The 23756-nt window shown below is 44.7% G+C and overlaps 1 protein-coding gene across 2 annotated transcripts in view; it reads right to left on the bottom strand.

Moving 5' to 3' along the window:
• Positions 1–23756, bottom strand: part of RIPOR2 (RHO family interacting cell polarization regulator 2) — a 67196-nt gene that overhangs the window by 32959 nt on the left and 10481 nt on the right. For both annotated transcript variants that reach the window (XM_062487410.1, XM_062487418.1), the window contains exon 2: positions 1072–1198. In XM_062487410.1, the coding sequence (XP_062343394.1) occupies positions 1072–1198 (127 nt within the window). The remainder of the gene's footprint in view (positions 1–1071; positions 1199–23756) is intronic.

Here is a 23756-nt window from a genome sequence, read left to right as displayed (position 1 = left end):
AAATCTTCTGATATTATCTCTGCTAGCAAAAATGAATCTGCTTCTGTGCCTGCCAGTTAAAGAACTGTGTTTCTTTACAGGTTAAGAATCTGAGCAGCCTGGGATATGTGCTTCCCCAGACATAAATGCTTGTCTGGAAATGCAAGGCCGAGTCTGAGGCTCATCAGACATTTCTCTGTCTTCTACTACGCCTGTCCTAACTCACATTAGAGAGACCATGAGAGAGCTGAGCTACATCCAGGTGCTAAAAAGAAAGAGGAGCCCAGATAATCTCAGGTGTAAAGCCTGCAGGTCATTTGACTGGGATTTGATTAAGAGAGTTTCTGGAGAACAGCATCACTGGTCTTGAGTATGGAGCGCATAGCAAAGTGAGGACAGTTGTGCTGCATACAGGTGCCCCTTTGGGGACTTCACTGGTGGGTAGGTCAGCATCTAACAACCACCATTGACTTGGGCTGACAATGGGAGGCAGCCCTTTGCCTGCTGTTACTCCTCAATTGCTAACTAGTGGTCTGGCACTGGGAGACTACACAAGTTAAAATCAGTTGTGAAGTAGCCTCTGGGAGCACCCGGGACCAGATGGCTTGGGCATGCCTGACTCAAAGCCCTAAGTTCTGTCTAGCTAAGGGGAGGTGCACAGAAAGGCTCCACAGCCAAGCTCAGGGAAACAGCTTTGTTTTGAATTTGTAGTGGTGCAACAATGAGAAAACAGTCTTTTAGGCAGCCATAGCCTTAAACAGGACAGGATGGCAAGTGTATCATGTGCAGCGTTCTTGCGCATTTCACAGGTTGAAAAGATCACTGTGAAAGTTAAAATGATTCTCTGAAATTCTCTCACAGCTCTGAGGCATGTGAGGAAGCTCTGCATTAATGGGGGAGAGGCAAACAGGCAGAGGGTAACAGCCTAGTTATACAAAAAAATATACAGAGACATTTTAGCCTAGGACACTTTATTTGGCAGAGAGAAAGAAAGAAGTCCTCTCTCACTTCCTTTCCCCCCTCATCTGCTAAAACCCAGGACTCCCATACAGCCTGATTTTGAAATTCCCCTTCAAGAGCAAGGGCACTTGCCTGGACCGTCTTTCCTGAAGCCCGCTGAAGCCAGCGAAGGACTGGCTTCTAATAATCCCATTAGGACCTCCTGGGGAGAATGAATGTGATCCTATTGACATGATGTCAGGGAGCCTTGGAGATATTCCTGAAAAACAACAGAACGCATGTCAGTGAGGATGGAGTTACAGTAAAAGGCAGGCAGTGAGGCTGGAGAGCCTGGTGTCCATCTGTGACATTCAGAGGTACCTGAACCCCATGAGGGACTGCAAGCCAGGGCACAAATCTGTTTGCATTTCCAAATCATCCCCATTCAAAACCAAAAGAGTTCTATTTTGATGTCAGACTTCCAGCCCAGGTCTACTGAAAATGTACCAGAGACACAAAGAGGGGCTGTGGATGCGAAACTAGAAGTTTCTGCCATATCTGGCATGCTTCACCCCCAGCCCAGTGTCCCCATCTGTCCTGGAAATTATTATGGGAGTGGGCAGAGCTCTTAGGAGGCACACTGCACTGCAAAGTGTGATTACATACAGTAATAATTCTTAAAAGGATTGATACATCATGAACACCCTACAGCTCCCCTTTGATCCTTGATGCCATGGCTGTTAAGCCCAGAGGCTCCTGAGAAGAAAGCCACAGTGGGTGAATGTGCAGCCATGACATGCTGTGATGAGAGGGATGCCCTCCACCATGAAGAGAGAGGAGTAAACAAGCTCCAGGCACTCTATGCTCTGCATTTCATGTGTCTGGGGGGGCCTCAGCAGGGAGGAAGCCCTTGCCCTGTGTGTGCTCATTTCCAATGCCCAGCTTAGCATCTGCACTGAACTAGGATGATTTCAATCCATCCACAAATAAATAGCAGAGAAGTGCTACAGTTCACACCAGCTCTGTTTGCTGCCACAAGGGAAAAGGGGGAAAAAGCCTTTATCTTCCTTTTCTCCTTAATCCACTGGGGTTTTTTTGTCTCTGCCCTTGGCAGACAATTAAATGGATTTTTCTGCTGGCTTGGTTTTGTGCTGCTCTAGCAAGAGGGATGCCCCACTGATCTGTGAGGGCACCATAGCCAACACAGGCCAGGCAGCAGGGCAGGGAGAAGGAAGAAAATGGAGATGCTGGAGAAGAGGGAGCTAGTCAGCAGGTACTGCCAGACATGGCTCCCTTATCCTGCAGGACCCATCCTCTCACCTCCATTCTTCCTAGGATGTCAGTTCAGCTGATGACACCAGTGTGCTGTGAAACGGACTGAGAAACTAGGCCAGCTTAAAAATAACCTGACAGAAAACGAAAAAGAGGAGTTTTAGCAGGTTTTTTTTTCTATCTATTTTAAAAGCTGGACCCAGCCTGTCCCATGCCTTCAGTTCATTTCACTCCAGTAGCTTGGCTGAGGGATGAGCTTGGTAATGAAGCAGGATGGTATGGCAGGGGCTGGAGCTGCCTGCGGGAAGCAGAGCTGATGTTCTGTGAAACTCTGACCTATAAGGCTGAAGGGGTGACAGCAAGACTAAACAGCTCTCTCATCTCACAGATCAGGAATGATTGCAAGTGCCCAAAAACCAGCCATTTGTGAAAGCCAGAGATCTACACTGTGAACCTTCGCAACTGAACATATCTATTAATGGTAAGCACCAGAGCTACGTGGTGCTGGCAGGGCAAACATTCACTGCAGAAAGCAAATACGTGGGGAAACATTGTGCACTGTTCAGTTACATTTAATTTGTAGCATTAAGCCTGATAAACACTCTTTGGAGTGGCAGCAGGTGCCATGGCGAGCTACTGTTTCTCTTTGGAGGAGACTGCATTGCCCAAGGAGCTGCTTTCTCAGGAGTATTTCTGCAAGACTTCTGCCAAAAACATTTCTTCCAGTCCCAGAATTGCCAGCACTACTGCTAATGAGACATTTTCTCTATTGCACAACCCAACCAGAGTACATTTTCCTGTTTTGGAAATGAGGGCTGCCGCCCTGACTGAACAGCCTCAGTGACTGCACCCCGTGTGGTGGCTAAGACAGCTTTCTCTTCCCCTGTGGTCAGCAGGTAATAGTACTTCACCATTCCTGTCCCTGGCCTAGCCCAGGAGCAGCACACCCAGCTCAGGGCTCAGAGAGCTTAACCACAGCAAGGATAAACCTCTGGGACAGAGAAGTTGCTCTCAGTCAGACCAGGACCATGAGCACCTGCCTTGGGCAGAAACCCACGATTAGGGGAGAGGGTGGAGGAGCAGAGAGGCTCTGCAGCAGCTGCTCCTCACAAACTCAGAAGACACCACAGTGAGGATGCACTTTGGCTAGCTCACACAGGGATAAACATGCTCCAGCCACAGCTGGAGGTATTTGAGTCTTTGGTCAGTGAGAGCCCAAATTTGGCTCTGTACTCACTCCTACATCCATAAGGCTCTCAGCACACCTATGCAGGGCTGAGCTGTGCTCAGGCTTGCTGGTATCTGGCACAGCACTTGCCAGAAGACATTTTGCAGCTTCCAGGGTCAAAACTCACAACCCTACAGATGGTACAGAGTTCCCCTGTGCCAGCTTATGCCTAACAGTTCAAACTCTGCAGAGAGCCACCTCCTGAGAGACAGAGCGGAAACCACCCGACCACAGTATTCTGGGGTCTGCACAGCAAGTTCCCTTTGGGTTTGCAAATAACCTTTAGACAATTAGGCTGCAATCTGCATGCTCCCTTACAAGGATTTGCATTAAAATTTGGGTCCAGAGTGCCAAGGAGCAGAAAATCCCTTGCAAGTGTTCAGCACTTGCATCACTTGGCAGTATGATTAGCAAGACATCCTGACAACATCTGGAGACCTAGGAGAAGCTAAACAACATTGACAGTCAGAGGAGATTTAGCTGCATAAACATCAACCATTCCTCAAAAAATGTTGGGTGCTAATCGCAACCACATTGGCTATGAAAAGACAAGGGCTACATTCAAAACTGTTGTGAAAATGCTAGCATCTTCTGCATGATGTGTCTTATCTATTAATATGAACAGAATATGAATGGCTTTCACTCTGAACAGAATCTTAGTGTCCAAATCTGACTGTGCAGAAACACTGGGACTGTTTTGGTTTTCTTTTCCTTTGGGCAAACTTAAAAAATAAATAATCTTGGAAAAGGAATGTACTTATTTATTTTCTTTATTTTGCTCAAGCACTTCGATGGCTTTGAAAGGCTATAGTAGCTAAGACTTTCCCCAAGATAACAGAAAAAATGTGCAAGAAGGGCAATTGAAATGCAAATTGAAGACCTGCCTGGAGCTACTTTTGCTTTGCTTTTGCATAAAATGGTCAGAACTCAGAGCCCAGATAGACTTGTGGCTTCTCCCTATATATTATATATAACCTTGGTGAATAATGTATGTTTAATTTCTGTACAGAAGAAAATCAAGATAAAAGGAGATAACAGAGTTGGAACTGGTGAAATCCCCCAGTTCTGTTCAGTTATTTTCCATTGGTCAGGTTAAAGGTTGACTCTACTGTACAAACACCATCTGTTCATAAGATTTAAAGTAATATTCATAATATGACACCTCAGACACATCCAACCTCAGAAAATTGCAGACTCTGCATTAGCCCCTTGGCCCAGATTTGCAGAGACAATGGCTGCATATGGGCACTGCATCGATGGATTATTAATGATATCCAACTTACAAATACACCTTGAGTGATGACTATCTGTCATATGTTGTTCTGATGTCCTTTGTTGAGAGGGGTTTATTTTCCTGCCTCATAAACCATTCACAGGTCTCTCTGCCATCAGCTACATAAACCAACCTCTGAATTTAATACTACAGGTGTATCCTGATCATATGCATGGATGCAGTTGCTAGTATAATTTCAGTAAGGCTCAGCCCATGAGGACTCACCCAGATCTCTTACTGGCCTGAAGGGTATCCCCACAACCAAACACTGCTAAGGGGATTCTGGTGCTATGCCAAGGCAGCGATCAAGTTTCCCAGTCCACATTTAGCAGTTATGTGATATAATGCTACTGTCTTCTACATGCAGTATAAGTTTTGCTCCCAATATAGTGCAAGTTGCACTTCTAAAAAGATATTAAATGCTTCTCTGATTTGAGAGATCCACTTCAGCAGCGGATATGACTATGTTTACACTTTTAAATGTATATAGTTAATGAACCAAGGATGTTTCATTTTAAAAAGACACCAGTCTCCTTACTGCTAATATAAGTACACCCTGTGTAGAAGTGTAAGAAGTATAATTAATATAATTAGTACTGCCCATGCTAAGTGCACAGCTGTTGAATGATGAGACCATCAGTGAGTCAAGGGATAAGGTGAAATCCTATCAGTACTCCTCTGCCCTATTCACTGACAGCTTGCAGCAGAGAATAGCAGATAATTGATGATGTCTCTGTCCCCAGGGAAATAAAAGTCCCCTCTCTCAGCTCTCCTTTCAGTCTGGAAATGGGAAAACAGCTGAGCCTGAGCTAATGAGTGGGGAAGGGACAATCACTTTCACAGGGCTGCCCTCTCTTCATCACCCTCAGCATAGATCTCTACCTCCCACAGTGCCAAAATATTTGATAAACAGTGTAGACTCTGATTCAAGCTAAGAGGTGAAATCCAGGCATAAACACATTTGCTAAATCTAGTCTGACTTTTGCATAGTCCTTTTTTCTTTGCTTCTTCCCCATGACCAGTTTGGAGATGGTATTTTTTGCTCACCACAAGACAAGGGGAAGTTGGTTTTGCGAGACATGTGTTAGCAGTAAAGCTGCAATATACAGTGGTGATGGTGCCCTTGATTCCTCTTGTTTTCACATTGTAGCAGCTACAGTGATGGCTCCAGGTCTAGAATTTGCTGTAAGGTGTTAGGGAGCTATCTGCAGCTGAGGCTTCGAGGACACTTCAGGATTATGTATAATCACTGATTAAATGGCAATGTGGGGTAGGACTGAGTGAATGAAAGCATCCTTGATAATAATTTTTTCCCGTATTATTTTCTTGTGTGACACACAGTCCTAGGTCCATTCTGGATCTAAGGAGAGGTAATCCCTACAGTGAGATGGTTTGTATGTTGATTCTTTTGTTGATCTATGATGGTTCACAGGCTGTCTAAGTGATAATTACTTGGGTTAAGGTGAGCTGAGGGGGTCCACCAACTCATATGAGTGGATGGCTACAGAAGTCAACTGATTTTGTTTGGCATCCTAGGAACATTTCCTACCTGCAAACCTCAGGTATGTCTGACAATGAGCTGATATCTTTGTGACTAATGAAAGATAAGAACATTTTCCTGTCCCATCTATGCCAAGGTCTGTGTTATGCTTATTTGGCTGGCTGGCCTACAAAAATAAAAACTTTTAAATGCTATGAGATGACATTTAAGACCATGCATGTCTCCAAAAGACAACCACAATAAGGGAAAACTGTTATGCCCTAGAAGTCATGTTCTCCTCCCAACCAGCCAGTTCTTTCTGCTTTGCACTCACAAGCCCAAAGAGCACAATGCAATTCTAAATTTACACACGCTCAGCTCAGTGCCAAGCTCATTCAGTACACCTTCAACTTATGCCGCTTGCTCTTGTAGCCTAAGTCTAGTAATTTTTAATATTTATTTTCAAACTTCTTCCTTCTGATTTGGCTGAATCACTTTGGCAATACAAAGCCAGAATGGCCACTAGCCCAAATAACCACCTGGACTTTATGACTTCCATGTTCCCTAGGCTCATAGAAGGTACAGAGGTATGCATCTTGGATGAGAAAGTAGATATACTGCTGGGTTTTTTAACACAAAAATTTGACAGTGATATATAGGTAAGAGTGCTCAGGACCATTATAAAAACTTTCACAAGAAATTTAAGTCTTGCACAAGAGTTCTTATACTTTCAGGACAAAAACTCCTAGGCACGAATGAGCAGGTTCATAATTTCTGTATGTGTCAGGAAGATTTCTGTGGGGTGGGGGTCTCCTGGAAGCACCCGTAGAAAGGTGTCTTCTGTTGGTCAATCAATTACACAAATGACAAACTTCATGGCACATTTTATGCTTCCAGTGATTGAGATGCTCCTCCCTTGTGCAGGGCATTTACTAGAGCTGTACAAACATGTGGGCTCCATCTGAAGAACTATTCTTGGCTGCCAGAATAAAATCATGTGCATTTGTTCCCCCGAAGTCCAAGGCTAAGAGATATTCCTAAATAGTAGCATATGGCTCCACTGACAAGCGCACTTCCCAAACCTACATCAGCTGGTGAAAGGCCAGCAGATCCATGAGCTTCAGACATTAATTTTAGTGTACAGAAAGAGCCACGTGGGCTCACCCACGAGGATGCAGAGAGCAGTGCTGCATAGAGAAGGAGATGCAGCTCCCTCTTCAAAAGAGACGTAGGAGAACATGGGACATGCTTGGGTGGGCACCAAAGCCATTGGTATCCACAGCACAGGAAGGAAGCTTCTGCTCCTCTTGCAGCAACAAGAACCTTAGCTTGGCCCACTGTAGCTCATCCTGCTCTTGCTGAGGTGGTCACTTCCCCACCATGGACAGCCTCAGCACTGATTATCCACTAGGATCTCTCTGAAGGCTTGAGAGCACTTCTCACTGATGACTTTATGTCCATCAGGGACACCTACAGTCATTCCATCATTAGCTGGATTTCAGTACCTTTAATTTGGGTGGATCCCATTTTTATAATGCACAAAGAAATGTTTATGTAACAGATGCATCTTTTATAGCTCTTAAGCCCACAACTGTGAGCTTCATTTTTTCATGCAGAAAACCCTGCAGTGAGCACAAGGTACCATTACCGGTTCCTAATAAATGAAAATGTAGTACTTCAGTGCCAAATTTCAGCTTTTGTTTCAAATAGTATCAAGCCTTAGGAAAAAAGATTAATAGCAAGGCTTGTACTTTATGGTCTCATTTCTGTGAGAACATTTTTAATGTTGCACATAAGGGCATTTTTCAATACGAATGCTACAGTATTTGCTAGCTCATCACTAGACACCCTGAACAGAAATACAAATTGTCTACCATCTGGAACAGCCCATGTTGTTTGTTCTGCTCCTCCTACCTGAACTGGATGATGTACATAAACCAAAAAGCAATAGTAACAGTAAGGAAAAAGCTCACAATCCAGGTCAAGAGCAAAATGGTAAAGTAGATACAGTGTAAATGCATAGAACCTGATAGCTGATGCTCCCACTACAATATAGCTCCATAAATTCAGTAGGTAACCTCTCACAACAGTCTAGATACCAAAGTCAGTGTGAGAACTTTTCCTTTCATTTTATTTTTATTGTAAAACATGCCTTTGGCTCAAATTCTCATCACCTCATTAGAACACAGAAATAAGGATTGGCAGTGGCTAAGGTGAAAACAGCACCCTTTTTGTCTCATATCACAGTTAGCTTTCTTCCTCCCCTTTTTGCAGCTACTCCATCACCAGAGCTCTCAGTACAATGCCCCCGTTTTTCTGTTTTTGTTGCCAGGGAGCCTCTGCTTAACCTCTCCTCAGAGAAAGACCTATACTGCACCTTCCTCTTGGTATAGCTGAAAACCTAAGGAGAGGGAAATGCAAATGAGTTATTTCAATGTAATAAACCCAAGGAAAATAAATTTGATCCTAAATGGCTCTACACACAACAGATGGGTTTGTGGCAGCTGACCTCTTTTTTTTTTTTTTTTTTTTTTCCAGTTCCGACTTTTATTTCACACTGGGAAATGTGGCTGGGATGAGCATGCGCAGGAGCCCACACGGAGCCCTCCCTAATCTTGCCCCCCAGAGTATTAGAGACAAAGGGCAATCATATTCAGCTAGCATTAGCATAAATAAGCAAAATTTGGTCTATAACTCTAGTTATGAGCGTGGCTGAGGGATCAGAATCTGACCATCTAATTACATTTGACATTCATTCATCTCAAACCCACCCCAGTATGCAGAATTATCTTTGATTAGAAGTCAACTCCAATTCTACTCATCACTGATAATTCTTTATGTCAATGTAAGATTTAATTAAAAACTAAGTCCCACTGCCATTCAAGAGCTGGCAAATAATCTAAAAAAAAAAAGCCCTTCTGAAACCCAGATGAGAACAATCCTCACATGTTTTAAATCCACCTTGCACAAAATCCCTAACAGGAGGTTCAATGTGAGTGGCCTGAGCACACATTTAACCAACACTGTCATTCTGGCAGCACTGCACAGTAATAAAGGTGCAAGACTTTGGGCAACTCTGTTATCTGTCCCTGCAACAAGAGGTAAACTACTAGGGGCAATCTTGTGAGCAGTAGTAAGACTAGCAGGATGCAAAACAGGTTGTGGGAACTCCTCCATGTAGGAGCAGCCTGGCTACTCTACCTCTTTTATCATATGCCTGGTTGACCACAGATGTTGGGCGGAATTTTAATTTCTTAGCTCAGACCACAAAAAATGACCATTTTGGCAAGCATTAGGGGAGGCCTAGGAACCCATGAGTGCTGTGGGTGGTCTCCCCTGACCCTTACTGACCAACAGTAACATCTGGGCAAGCCCAAGAGTAACATCTGAGCACAAGTGGGCTAAGGCAGCCCTGATGTCAATAAATGCACCTCCAGTGGGAGTCCTTTGGAAAAATCCACAATAAATCTGAGCAGTGACCTAAATTTGCACGTCAAGTGTAAGCAGCAGAGAGTGGCTTCACTTTCTCAGACAGTGCAAGGAATGAATAAAAAAATCTTCTCCATGACAGGAGAAAAAAAAGCAATGGCTAGCAAAGTTGTCCTTGAGAATGCTGATTTCCTCAACTACTTTGTACCAACACTTCTGCTTACAACTCTCATTCAATGCAGATGGTAGCAGCACGGGCAAGGACAGCAAGCTGAAGATAGCATTTCTTTGCATCTGTAGGAAAGTAAATGCATCAAGTAAACACATGCAGGATGGTTTGGGTAGCCAGTGGGCTGCTCTAGAGATTATTTGTTTTGCCTCAGCCAAGACAGACAAACTAGCTGTTCTCGGTATCCACTCCAGGTACACTCTAATATAAGCATGAGTGAGCTAAATTAAACAAGTAAGACAGGCTTTTCATCCCTGAAAGGAAAGTAAAACATCATTGTTGTCAAATCCTTTCAGCCACTAATGAGATACAAACGCTTTGCAGCTCCTCTTTAAATACAGGGGATTAGGGTGACTTAAAGCTCAGTGGATGTTTATATGATCGTTCTATTTCCAGGAGTGTCGTAATGGCACACTGCTCACTAAAATACTGCTGAAGATACACCGTTACATGTCCTAGGATGAAGATCTTTAAAGCTGGATGTTCTTCTCCCAGACATGAGCATTGCAAAAATGGATTTATTTAATCTTTTTGACACCTTACAAGTGTGGCCACTTAAAGAGCATAGAAGTCCTGTGTTACTTCATTTACATTTGGCCATAGCATCTGTCTGACGTTCTCTTCCAGTACATGAAGTAGCTGAACACTGTCCATGCACAACCAAGAATGGCTGCCTGCTCTATGCAACTTGCTTGTCTCTTGGCTTCCATTCATTTTCAAATTCAAAACTTCAGTTTTCTTACATATATGACTTTTAGAAATGTTATTTAAAGTTATGGCAGAGTTTATTATTCTTCTGGCTACAGTATTTTAAGCTTTAAAAACCTCTTGAAGGCACAGGATACAAGTTTACTGTCACAGACAAAGCCAATGCAAACCTGATGAAACATTTAAATCTACAGCAGGTAGATCTAGTCAGGGTTAATTGGTAAATTTAATTTGTAGTGGACATCAAAAAAACTCAGATCCTGAGTTTAAAATGCCTGTGCTCCAGCTACGCTATAGGATTAGTTACCATTTGAGTTTTCAAGGCACAGAGATAAACCAAGCATGAACTGAAAAGATCTGCCAGTGCTTTTTGTCACTGAGCTACAAGGTAATTATCCTGTGTAACTTTCTCATTTCACAAATTAAGGCAGCGCATCTTGGCACATTGCTGCTATTCCACAGTATGCCATGCAGAAGAAAGACCTACTGGGGCCATTGCAAGCTAATGACAAGATTTGAGGAATGACCCCGTAGCATGTCCTCTGCTGCCCTTCCTTTTTCCTTTCCTTCTCTGTTGATTCCTGCATTTTCCAATTCATGTCATATGAACAGACCATCATTAAGGATATAGGAAAAGGGGGATATCACTGCTTTTCATGAGGATGGAAAACTATTTTGCCCTTTTGCCAATAAAGGCAATTGTCTTCCTGAACTGGTGGCAGCACAATGCCCACAAGAAATACAGGGCCTGGAAGAACCCTGCGTACAGGGTTCAGTTTAAGATAGGAGCCGATACACTGGATCCATTGCTGCCACCTTCTCTACTAGGAAGGAAGATTATTTTCTTTTTAAGGGTAGAGCTAGGAGAGAATGGGGAAACAAGGAACCTTTTGCTGGATAACTGCATATGAAAAGGAACTTTAGGAACTTCTGTTTTCAGTGTAGGGCATGGAAATCAAATATATTGAAAGCTCTTCCAGTCCAGCACCTGCATGATGGAACAAGGCTTTGTGGTGCAGCTGGGGAGATGATGACAATGTCCCCCTCTGATTTCAAAGAAAGCAAAACCTTAGTTTATGCAGGCAGAACTTTAAGCTGATTACTCTCTGGCCTCAGATGAGTATTGCATTTTTAATATAGCTTTGGTTTGGTTTTGTGTAGCACAAATGACTTACTGCAGTGAGCAATTCCAGCTCCTGGCTTTATTAATCTGAACATCTAATAAACTAAACATTCTTCTCTGTTTATTTTAGCAAACATCTCTTCTTATATGCCAGATTTTGTGTATATCTAAGCAGATGTGGCCTGTAAGCGTCACACTGAATGCAAGAAAAAGCCTCATGGATCAAAGAGCACCTCAAAGCCAACTGCTTCCAAAGCCACCAGCACCTCTTTGTGAATGCCCAAGTCCTTCTCTGAACTAACAGAACACTGTTTTGTGGATGTACTGAATGAGGCAAGGAAAGGGCAGTCAGTCATGCAGGGCAACACATTATGCACTTAATTGAGCATTGGCAACAGCATCGTCACCCACTGATGTGCCTGTATGTTTGGGAAAGCGCACAGGGATAGCTGCTGCTGCTATGATCCAGCAATGCTTGCAGGGGTGACCAGAGAAAAAGCTGTGTCCATACCCAAGGAGACTCACTGGCCAAGGACTACTTGCAGGGATATTATTACACAAAGCCATAACATATACCACTACTGCTATACCACAGTTAAAAAGTTTTAAAACCAAACGTTTTAAAATTAAATACTAACAGAGGATGTTAAGCTGCTTAATTACCAAAAAGGCATTTTCCTTCATGTTATACAAAAAAAAGCCTATCAGACTTCGAATACAGGGCCACACTGTCTGCCCTACCTGCCTACAGCAGTATCACAGACCAGTGCCACCATCTGAACCCCAAGCACAAGCCCTGATCCTCAAGGCTTCTAAGGCATCCTCAAGGAGTGCATTTGCTACAAGCAAAAATGTTTTTTCTCTGATCAGATTCAGTCTTCTAGTAGATGAAAGACAAATCTGAAGAAAGATACCTCACTAAGGCACAAATCAAGCAGCTTTGGCTGTTCAGACAGCAAGATGTTAATTTGGGGAAAGAGAAGGGAAGCTCTGGTGTTCAACCTTGCATGGTCTGTTGAAACACAAGAATCTGTAAATAGTGGCAGAAGGTTTATTTGCCTATCTCCTACAGATTTCACTGAAAAGGAGTTTCTGCCTTAGGTCAACTCAAATGGAAATGTCTAAATAGTAAAAGATAGGGTTGGTCTAGACTGGTGTTTTTCAGATGTAAAGGCACAAGCTAAAACCAGAACCTCAGTCATGACCAGATAGATTTTCTCTGTTCAACTGCTTTTTTGAGTTAATGGATGACTAGAAGTTTTCCTGTTGATGAGGCCTTTCAGGATAGAATCTTCTAAGACAAATCTCTGCGTGTTGCAGCTAGATGAGATTTTTGAATTTAAAAAAAAAGTTGATTTTAGAAGGGATTATTTGAACAGTTCTGGTATTACTGAAGAGTTACCAGCAGGCTGCACAACCTGGAAAGTAATAGCTGCTGCTGCAGCTAATCAGGCTGTTTGAGGGCCAGGAGAGAGGGCAGACTGTGAGCAGTGGGACAGCAGTAATGAGGTGGTTGGCTCTGCCAGCCAAGGTCAGCTTACTAGAGGCATCAGAGACCAGAGAGCATCTGATGCTCTAAAAAGGCTAGAAGATAAAATGCATTATTGTGACTACTTCATCTGTTACGCTGGTTCCAGGGAACTGTCAGCTTCAATTTGTTCCTCCCATTGAAAAGAAGAAAGATGCTCACATACTTCTGTGCTAATCCATCATTTCTTTTGTGCTGTTTGGGAAGTAAAAATTACAGGATATCCTTACAACACAAAAAGACATAAGAGAAAGATAACTTTAGGGAAAAAAAAAGGCCAGTTACTTCTTGTGTCATGCTTAGAGGACTTGCTTCTTGAAGCCACTAGGTGCAGTGCCTGTATGCAAAAAATAAGGCAACGTCTGTACTTGTGGCTACCAAAAAGAAATTCAAGTATACCAGGAACCTGCCCTTCTCCACATCTACCAAATCCCATGGGCCAGCATGTACCGGCATTGTTGTTTCTGATCATGGCTTGGTCCCTGGAGTCTTGCTGCAGCTCCCTAATTAACCTGGACAGGATCGAGGAGGGGGAATCTTCTTTCTTCCAAACAGCACCAGACACAGCAGCAAAAATACTTCAAAGCCAGAGCTGAAGAGCAAAAATTCAAGGGATTTAATCCAAATCCCCTGGATGCAGACTTGTAGTGATAAGAGAATGCGCAATGGTTTTAAATTATAAGAGGGCAGATTTAGGCTAGACAAGAATTTTTTTTTTTTTTTTTTTTTTTTTTTTTTTTTTTTGCAATGAGGGTGGTGAAACACTGGCACAGGTTGCCCAGAGAGGTGGTAGACGCCCCATCTTTGGAAACATTTAAGGTCAGGTTGGACATGGCTCTGAGGAACCCGATCTAGCTGAAGACGTCCCTGCTCATTGCAGGGTGCTTGGACTAGATAGCCTTTAAAGGTCCCTTCCAACATAAGTCAGTCCATAATTCTGTGAAGGTTGAGATAAAATTGGTGCCCACTTGCTGTAAAACAAGAGCTAAAGGTTGTCTGTCCCTAGGCTGCTAAATGGGGATATTACCTGGTACCCACTACTTCCTTTTCCCTTGAAATACCTGCCTGGAGGTATTTCAGGTGCCAGAGCAGCAGCTTTATGGGAAGGGACAGGATAGGATTAAGCCAGCCCAAGACCTGCCATACAGCACATGTGGGTGCAGATAAGTGAGGGCATGAGCCGTGCTGAGGAGCAGAAATAAAGCTGCAGAACAGCTGTGAACAAGAAAATTCAGTTTCTGCTTTGATTTGGGGTATGCAGGGAAGGACAGCTGTGGAGCTCAAACTGAGCTGACTGCCCAAGCTTAGCTAAGTCACTCCTGACATTAGACAGAGTGATATAATATGATCCAGTTTATTGCATCCAGGGTTGGCTTCCATCGTCGATCTCCTTCCAGCTCTCTCATGGGGAGTTGGCAAAGCCCATCCTGCCATTCCTCCTCCAGCCGCCTGGCTCCCCTGCTCACAGACTGCCCTTCTCATTGACTCTGTTATGGATTTAAAGTGCAGCCACCATGGTTTGTAAAATCTCCAGGGCAAAATTGCTTATGCTCTCAAAAGACTTCACATTTGACTTTAAATTCCAATTGGGCCCAGTTCTTTCTCTCTGCCTTCTAAAAGGGCAAATACATTTTGGAGTCAATGCAACAATAGATGCAAAACTAGCAGAGAAGAAAAAAAATTCAGCCTGTGCTCTTTCTGATTTTTAAAATCTCTTACTAAGAAACTTCTTTAGCAATCTCCCTTTCAGAAAAATCAGCAGGCACCATAAGCTGAGTGAACAAAACAATGACCTCCAAGCTCCAGCTAAGTGAGAAAATAACCATTTTCCCCCCCTCCCATTTTGTTAATAGAGTCATCCAGGAACCACACAGCATGAAAGAGATGTGACAGGCCCCTATCTGATACTAATTCACATCCCAGCCCTCTCTAACAAGCCTGTCCGTGCCAGGAGTGTGTGCTCAGGCACTGCTGTCCTCACTTCCTTCCCAACCTGCTTTCAGCTGATGTTCTGTGGAGGCTGAATGTCCACAGACACAAGCTGTCTATCTCCCTGCTGCTCGCAGCCTAGCTTGCCTGGTGAAAACTACCCCAGTTAAGTGGGTTGTCTGGGAGCAGCTTGTCACTGCCACATGTATAGCAACAGGGAAAAAAAAAAGTGTCAAACCAGCCATCCCTTTTTTGGAAAAAGCCAATGCTGCCTTTAGTTCTCACTCCCACTTCTCCCAGCAGGAAAGCAAGACAGCTTCCCTGGACCTTTTCCAGTAGTACACTTTGTGTGGAAGTTACCTTTCTACCTGTTCAGGTTTAAAAATATCACAGAGCAAAAGGCAACCCTGCATGGCATGTAAACATGCCACTTGGAGCTCTGAGGCCATGCTTTGTACCACCCTTAGCCCAAGTGTTTGCTCTGTGATACAGGTGAATAAAATGGTCATGTGCCTTGACAGCATAAGGGAAGAAAAGCACCTTTTTCACTTAGAGATAGATACTCCTTCACAAACCACACACTTCTCCACTCACACACTCCCAAGCATATAGGAAATATTAATTCTGCCACAGAAAAACCTCTAAGGTATAGCTGTACTGTCATTCTAGAGAGGAGTAACAACATGGCAAAGCTAAGTGCTCTGTTTCTTATGCAGGATCCTGGAAATAAATTAAACATGTTGCTTCTTAAAAACAAAACAAAGAAAACACCCAAGGCACACTTCGTCAGGGAAATACTGCTTGGATACCAAAAGTTAAACCAGCATCAGGTAATGGACACTGGGATTATTAAAGTTCACATTGCACAAGTGCTTATCTGTACTTGCAAGCAGCACAGACACCATCTTAAGTGACTGTCCTAATCTTCAGTTACTAGCTTAGAAAACGCTGGATTTATGAGAAAAAAATATAAACTTTGCTTTCTTTAGACTCCCACTGTGCAACATATATACCCACCCACACTAATTTAAATGTGGAACAATCTGCCGTATTCACCCATTATGGTTATTAAGCAGGGCTCCAAACCCATCCCAGCGGATACCTTCCTGAGTCTGGCCACAAAAACCAGATCACGTTGTGTCTCTTCCCAGCGTGTGGAAATCTCCAAGACAGCAGGGCAACCCGCACAGGAATCTCTCAGGAAATACACCTTCCTCCTGTCTCGTTCCTTAAGATCTCTGTTTGGGTGTGCTCCTGCTTTTGTTTATGCAGGAGAGAGATACTTGAGAAACCTAATTAACCATTGGAGATGATGATGTTTCTGTTTGGGAGTGTGTTCCCTGACCCGGGCTCCAGCTGCGTGACAGCAGCTCAAACACGGTAATTAAAACGAGCGTGGCTGAATGCATGGCCAGATTAATGAACGCTGAAATTGCTTTGGGAATACACTCAGCTCTTCCCAGAGAAATGGATGAAAGGGTGCAAAGGCAGCATGGCCACAAGCACACAGTTTCCAGAAACTTTGAATGAGAGACAGCAAAATGCTCGGCTAACATAGCAATGGAAAGACCAGTCACAGGATTAGGGTGACCTTTTGTAACCAGGGCATTCAAAGGTACACTGAAGAGCAACGCCAGTGTGTAATGTGTTCGCATCAGTCCTTGGGAAACAGCCAGAGGGCTAGAAAGGGAACTTAAGAGGGTCTAAGCTCCCCGCTAACCACTAATACCATAAAAGCCCGCTGGAAATAGAAAGACAAGACCTAAGGAAACGCCGAGACTCTTATGGAAACGGGGCTAAGCACTTCCACGCTCTGTGCGAAAATATTAAGCCAGTTTCATGCCCCTCAGCGAACACCCATGTTCAAGATTTTCTTCACAATCACAGCCTAAAAGCATGCCCTGGACGCCCCAAAACATCACCTTTGCCTCCCTCAAAACCTTGCCGCCGCCGGCAGATAAGCGGGGTTGGGACCCACTCCTGGGAGCTCGGCCAGGTCCCCGCTCGGCAGCGCCCCTTCCTTCCTTTCTTCCTTCCTTTCCCCACGGGCCCGGGCCCCCCGTCCGTCCGGGTGCCCTCCCGGGTACCTGTTGCTGCCGGCGGTGCCGCCGCGGCTCACAGCCCGCTCCGGGACGCCGCTCGCCCGCCGCCGCCCAGCGCTCCTCGGGCACCGCGGTGCCCCATCCCGGGCGGCAGCGCCCGCAGCTGGGAAACTAACAAACAGCGAATAATAAGCTTTTTCTTTAAATTATAAAATTAAAGTTTTGAAAATAAAAAGAAAAAAAGGCAAAACAAAACACGAGAAGAAGCAAGAGCAGCTGGTCTCCACTCACTGCCGCTCTGGCGGGGAGCGAAGCCGCTGCCGGTTTTTCCGTGCGGAGCAGCGGGAGGGAGGGAGGGAGGCGGGAGCGGGGGCGGTGCTGGTGCTGCTGCGCGGCCGCCGCCCGCCCCCACCCGCCCCCACCCGCGGGCACTGCGGGGCTGCGGAGCCCCTCGGGCTCGGCCCCGCGGGATGCGGCGGAGCCGGCGCTGCCGGGGCCTCCGTACCTTTCTGGGAGAGGCGGCCGAGCGGGTCTTCCGTTTTTTCATTCGGTGCGTCTGGCCCCTCAGGCCGTTTGTCCCAAAGACGGAACATCGGCAAAATCCCTCTGACCCTTCCTGCCTGGAACGGGGCAGGGAACGGGCTGCCGCCGCTTGCCTTCCCCGTGGCCAGTGGACCACTCGCTGCAGCCTCCCTTGCCTTCAGTAGCGTGTGTGTGAAAGCTCTAAATTTGGATATTGGGCGGGCTGAAGACAGCAGTTAAAGGCGAATATAAATGAAAGAACATTACAATGAATGGACCTTTAAGAATCTTTTTTCTTACTCCAAGGAAAAAAAGCCAAGGATACAGTATTTTCTTAAAATTTAGTCTTCCTTCCAAAATGCATAGTCCGATTTAATATCAATGTATACATCTAAAGAGATACAGATTTTGCATATATTTTTTGCTGCCCTTAATATTTCTTCATTTCTCTTCTGTGACTTTTTTTTTTAATACTGGACTTTACATCAGCCAACAGAAGTACCAAACACACGGTTTATTTTCTATACGATTTGCTGTTCCTCTGCCAGCATTTAAAGCTGTTGTAGGGTCCTTCAACAAGCTTTCCCTTGTGCCTCTTAAGCAGCTGCAAGGGGTTCTGTTTTGGGGGAGGGGGGAGAGGGAGCGAGAGGCAGAGGGAATCCCTGGCAAATCTATGGGGTTGGTAAATGGACAAAATTTGGAAGGAGGCTTGAGAAGTCAATGCTGATACCCTCCCCATATCCCTGTATCTTTCCCCATTTGGCTCAGGATAGATAAGACTCACCACTTTGAATGCAAATGTTTTTATTGAGTACACTAACCTCTCACTCAGAGGATGATACTGTATGAAGAAGTTAAGCAAATTACAAGAAAGACAGAGCTAGGTTTTTAAAGAGCACTGTGCATGTAAAACAACCCCCCAAACCGTCCCTGAATAAAAAATCTAAGCTGCCAATTCCAGATGACCTACCATTTTAAGTAATTTTCAGCAGAAATAATGAACAAGAGTTATTTATATTGTGTGCTGAAAATAAACCTTGTAGCCTTAGAAAGTAGAAATGGGAGAAAATTACTCTAGATTTAGTGAAAGCAGAGAAGGATGCTCTTCACACTGGTGTGCAGACCTCTGGGGCCTACAGGCTGTTTCCAAGGTTTCTGAGTTCAGATGGGCTTTACAGCAATCACGGTTGTGGTATTTCCAGAGGCACCCATTTCTCCACTGGAATATGTGTAGGGGCTGTTGCCAACACAGTGTCACTGCTGTAGCTCCAAGGCAAAATTTTAAGGGTGACCTTTCTACATCTCTGACTGAATCAACTATTGCCCATTTCATGTGTGTCACATAGGATGTGAACTCTGAGGCAAATGCGGAGGAGTTGCTTTCTGGAAAAAGCAGCTGTGCACTTTGGGCTACGGAATTCCAGGGAAAGAGGAGAGGAAATATTTGTGTCAACGCTGAAAGCTATAAATGTCTCACCATACACACTTAATACGTGTTTGAGTCCATTTTAGCCTTTTAGGGGGTGGCAGCTCTCACTGTGGAAGCCTGGATAATCTGTTAAAGGTTTTCAGTGCCACAGACTAATTGCAACATCTTACTTCAACCTGGAGCCTGCTACAGTTCTGGTCAATTGTTACCAATTCCCTCTGGCCTCTTTGATCTTATCTTGCAGATTTTTTGAACTTCGGGTTGCAGATGCAAATTACCTCATTCATATTGCAGCCTCCTCTTTCAAGGAAATATCCTCTATCTTATGCAAATACAAGTGATATGGATGTATGAGCCATTTCTCTTGGTTTCTCAATATAGTTTAGCATAGCAAATGAAGAAGGCTACTCTCCTTCTCCCCATCATGCCAAGCCCTACACACACTGCCACTTCTCTGCCCCCAGTGCTTGTTGAAACAGCTGGGAGACCGAGTAGGTTTATGGATGCTCTAGATAAAATCTTTGCCCCACTTAGTCCTTCTGGACATGTATTCATCCTGACACACATTCTTTTGAAAGGCTAGGACAGTCATTCCACGTGTGTCTTGTTTTGCTAATTCAGTGGAAATTGCCAGAGAGCTCTGTCTCCCTCCATCATCAGGCAGGAACTGAAGCTGCCATTGTATTGTGGCTGTGATCATGCTACTATGCCTATAAATTATTCACGGTATTGCAGCATAATCTTCTGCTATGTTAAAAATAGGTCATCGTGAGTGTCCCCAGTGAAATTCTAAGTCGCAACAGCTGATTTTAGCTTTGTCTCCAGAAAACAGCGACCTTACAATGCAGTAATTGACAATTATGGTGGAATTCTATCTCTGTAATAGCTCCAGTGCACCTTCACAAACATTAATTCTCAGCAATGGTAACCCCACATTATACTTGAGACAACTAAACCAGAGCTACTAGATTACCTGCTGAGTTTTGCTGAAGCACTTTGCTTTCTATTAGCCTTTGCTTTCCAGGCCAAAGAGTAAACCAGGATTATCAGAGAAGAGATTATAGTCTGAGAATACCTAAATGCTCTGCTCCTCCCAGGCACTCAGAAAGCTTTTTGAAAGGGCTGAGCAGGATTTTCTGGCTGATATGCATCAGTTACACATCGCTCTGGGAGGGGTGGATATATTGAGAAGTACCTTACATTTTCCCATTGACACACAGACTGCAGCCCACTGAATCCCCTGAATCAAAAAAAGAGCAGCAGGCTTTCAGGTCCATTGCAGACCTAGACAAACCTGGAAAGGGGAGCACAACCGAATAGTCTGGACAGAGGTCCAGGGGGAACTCTCTTCCCCCCACAAGATACTGTGCGGGAAGGCTCTGTGTGGACCTCCCTGAAAAAGTGGGATATTGTTGAAATTTCCCTGCTTGCTGTGGGGATGTATGTCTGTTATGCAGATACAAAGACTTAGCTCAGGCCTGGGTGACTTCATTCACCTGAAAGCAAGGACTGGTGGTGGGTGGCAATGCTCAGCAGACTGTGCAGAGAGCAAATTGCATGGAGGTCTCTTGTTAGCATGTTCAGAGCAGCAAGATGCCAAAGGAGGTGGGAGGATGGTTGGGCAAACCAGAACTTTGAGCTTTGGGTGTCTGAGGTAGATCAGGCCTGCCCTAGCCTTTAAGGAAGACAATTTTATACCTGGTTTTTCCTGATGCAACTTGTCTTTGCTGCGCTTCTGTGTAACTCCCATGCTTAAAAGGGATGCACAGCATCTTCATATTGTTGATAGACATCCAACAGGACATCTCCAGCAGGTATCACACACAGGGAAGTCTTCTGTGGCAACACAGGGTGCACACCTGATTGTTCTTACCTGGGGATCTTGGTCCAAAAATATAAGTGAATGATCATATTTAAGAGTGAGAAACATGGCAGGGTGCTTGGGAAAGTACTTCACTTGGGAAAGATTTTAGGGGAGAGGTAAAAGACAAGACAAGACCCTGACCCCTTCCATGAGCAATATGAGCAAGATGTGAGCTTTAACATTTTGACCATATGCAAGTTTGCCATTACTCTTTCCAACTATACATATTGAAGTGTTTCCACAATTCTCCTACTGCACCCTGCTCATCCTGCTCTTTGGATTGACTCCATTCCTTATTCCTTCTCTGTCCAGTTTGTTGGACATTCATTGTCATACTGTAACACTTCTTGCTCTCTTTCTATTGGAGTTGGATACCCACTTGTTTTTCTCTCCTCTAACCACCATGCAATCATTTCCCCCCTTTTACTTCCCATCACTGTGCTGCTGCTCCACCCTCAAGTTCCTCATTTCTCATGATGGTGCTTTTTCAAGTCTTTCCACTTGCTGCTCTGGGGGCACTTTGTGGGGAAAAGTTATTAGTGCTGATCTTCTGCAGTGATTCAGGAACAAATTCCATTTGGGACTTCTGGCCAGATGCTCAGCACAGCTGGGTCTTTGGGAATGACTGAGGCATAATGCAGTGGTTGTGTCCTGTGGCACGGTGGTCAGGACACCCCTGGTATGCCAAGGAACAGCTATGGATACAGAGGGAGAGGGCCAGGGACAAAAAGGGGAGTCACCTTTAGCTTTTGATGTACCACAGAGATAACACTTTCCCTAGGTAATCCTTCTTTTAGTTCTTCTTTGTCCTACCTGGCTGCATTTGTGGTGGTCTGAGATAGCTGCCTTTGGATCAAGAACACTTCCCACAATGGCCTGTGCCTCTGGCAGCATTTGATGTTAAGAATGTGCATACAGAAGCATACACCCTACCTATCCTCACATATGTAACTCAGGTGAGCAGGATGAAGGAGCCACCAACTGCACTTTTTTCCTCAGAACCTCTTTCAAAATCAGCACTGACGCCTCTTCTGGGCACATTTTGCATGGCAATGTTCATTCAGGGTTGGAGGGAGCAGCACATTCCAGTCTCTCAGACTGCTTAGCAACCAGGGCTGGCTCAGCTGATCTTCAGTGCACACCAAGAGTGGATGGCGTGTCTAGCACTGCAGGTTTATTTCTCCCGTCTCTTGTTTTTGAAAATCATTCCTTGTTTTCTAGTTAAGGCACCTGAAAAACTGCTTGGAAACTAATTTTTGCTTTCCTGGACAGCTGGAAGTCAGCTACACTATGAGATGATCAAAGCTAGTATAGGAATTTTGAAGAGAGAGGTATGGTGCTCCCAGCCTGCTTTTTGGGTGCATGACTGCAGGATGATGTCATCCACGCTACTCATAATGGGCTGGCTTGAAGTCCTGCTGCTGGACAGCCATGAAACCAACTTGCCCAGAGGAGTGCAGGGAATGGAACACAATGCTTTCCGTGGGTCTGCAGCATGGGAGATTCCTGCTCAGAGCTGCCTGTTTCAGTACAATCAACATGCATAAGATCAAGAAGACCCTGTTAGACCATCTCGAGGAACAGATTCAGCTTTGTAGACAGAAAGTCAGTATGTTCCCAACTTCCTCATTGGGATCCTCTGGAATCATTAGGTAATCTCTTGCCTCTTACTTGTTTCTTGGCTCTCAAATGCCCAGACCTGTCTCCCTGTCATAACCTTCACCATCCATTGTGACAGCAGGCTGAGATTCTGAATCTGTTTGGGGTTCTCTTAGGCACTAAGGCCATCTCTTCCCATGTTAACAAGCAGTAATGCCTGCTGCTGAAACTTGCTGCTGACATCAGGGCTAGAGTTAAAATGTGGCCCCAGCCCATGTCCACCTCCATACTCCCCTTGCACCCTCACCCACACTTGAGGGGCAAATTTTAGGCAAGCTCTAAAGCAGAGAGGAAGAAAAACTTTTCTTTATACATGCCCAAGCACACTCTGCTTCTTCTCCACCCCATGATATGAAGCAGACAACTAGCCTGGAAGGACCAAGGATCATGAAAGATTGTATTACATGGGGCAAGACACTATAGGACATGTTAGAAAACATCAAACGTATCCTAAGTCCATGACTGAAAGAGCAAGTCAGGAGCACCCAGGACTTAGGCCTGCCTTGCTACGACCCCCAGCAGCAGCATAGAGACAGGCCTTGCCTTCCTGCTGTTCTGTGAGCCCCACAGGTCATGGCAAAAAGGGGAGGAGCTGCAGGGGTGATGAGCATGGTCTGGGGAAAATGATGGTCAGGTAGAAGAAGGCTACAAAGGCTGGGGTGGAAGCAGGAAGCAAAGAGGAAAATAATGCCAGACATGTTTAAAAATCTAGTTCCATGTATGAATCCTGCAGTGCTGCATACCTGTCTTCCTGCATGTCCCTAACAGATCAGTTTCATAATAGAAACCCAGGAGTCCTCAGGTGCAAAAGCTCCAAGCAATTTCCATCCTTAGTTATGTTAGTGTAACACTAGAGTTGCCTTGTAATCAGTCCCAGATAAACTGCAGTATGGGTGACTTGGCGAGGTCCTTGGTGCAGAGACCATGCTCCTCTTTCCTTCCTGTGGGCCAAAATTCTGCACAGAGGACTGCAGCTTTGAGAAATAATTTTCATTCCCTCCCTGACTCCAAGATACCACCACTTCCCTCTTTTCCTCCCCAGTGCATATTTCTGTGGTTTAAATATAGAAAATACAAAACAAGTGCAGCACACACAAAATGCCATTCGGGGGAGCGCAATGAA

The sequence above is a fragment of the Cinclus cinclus genome, chromosome 1 (assembly GCF_963662255.1).
Source record: "Cinclus cinclus chromosome 1, bCinCin1.1, whole genome shotgun sequence".
Lineage (NCBI taxonomy): Eukaryota > Metazoa > Chordata > Aves > Passeriformes > Cinclidae > Cinclus > Cinclus cinclus.
The sequence above is the reverse complement of the archived record's forward strand: the minus strand, read 5'-3'. Positions and strand labels throughout refer to the sequence as shown.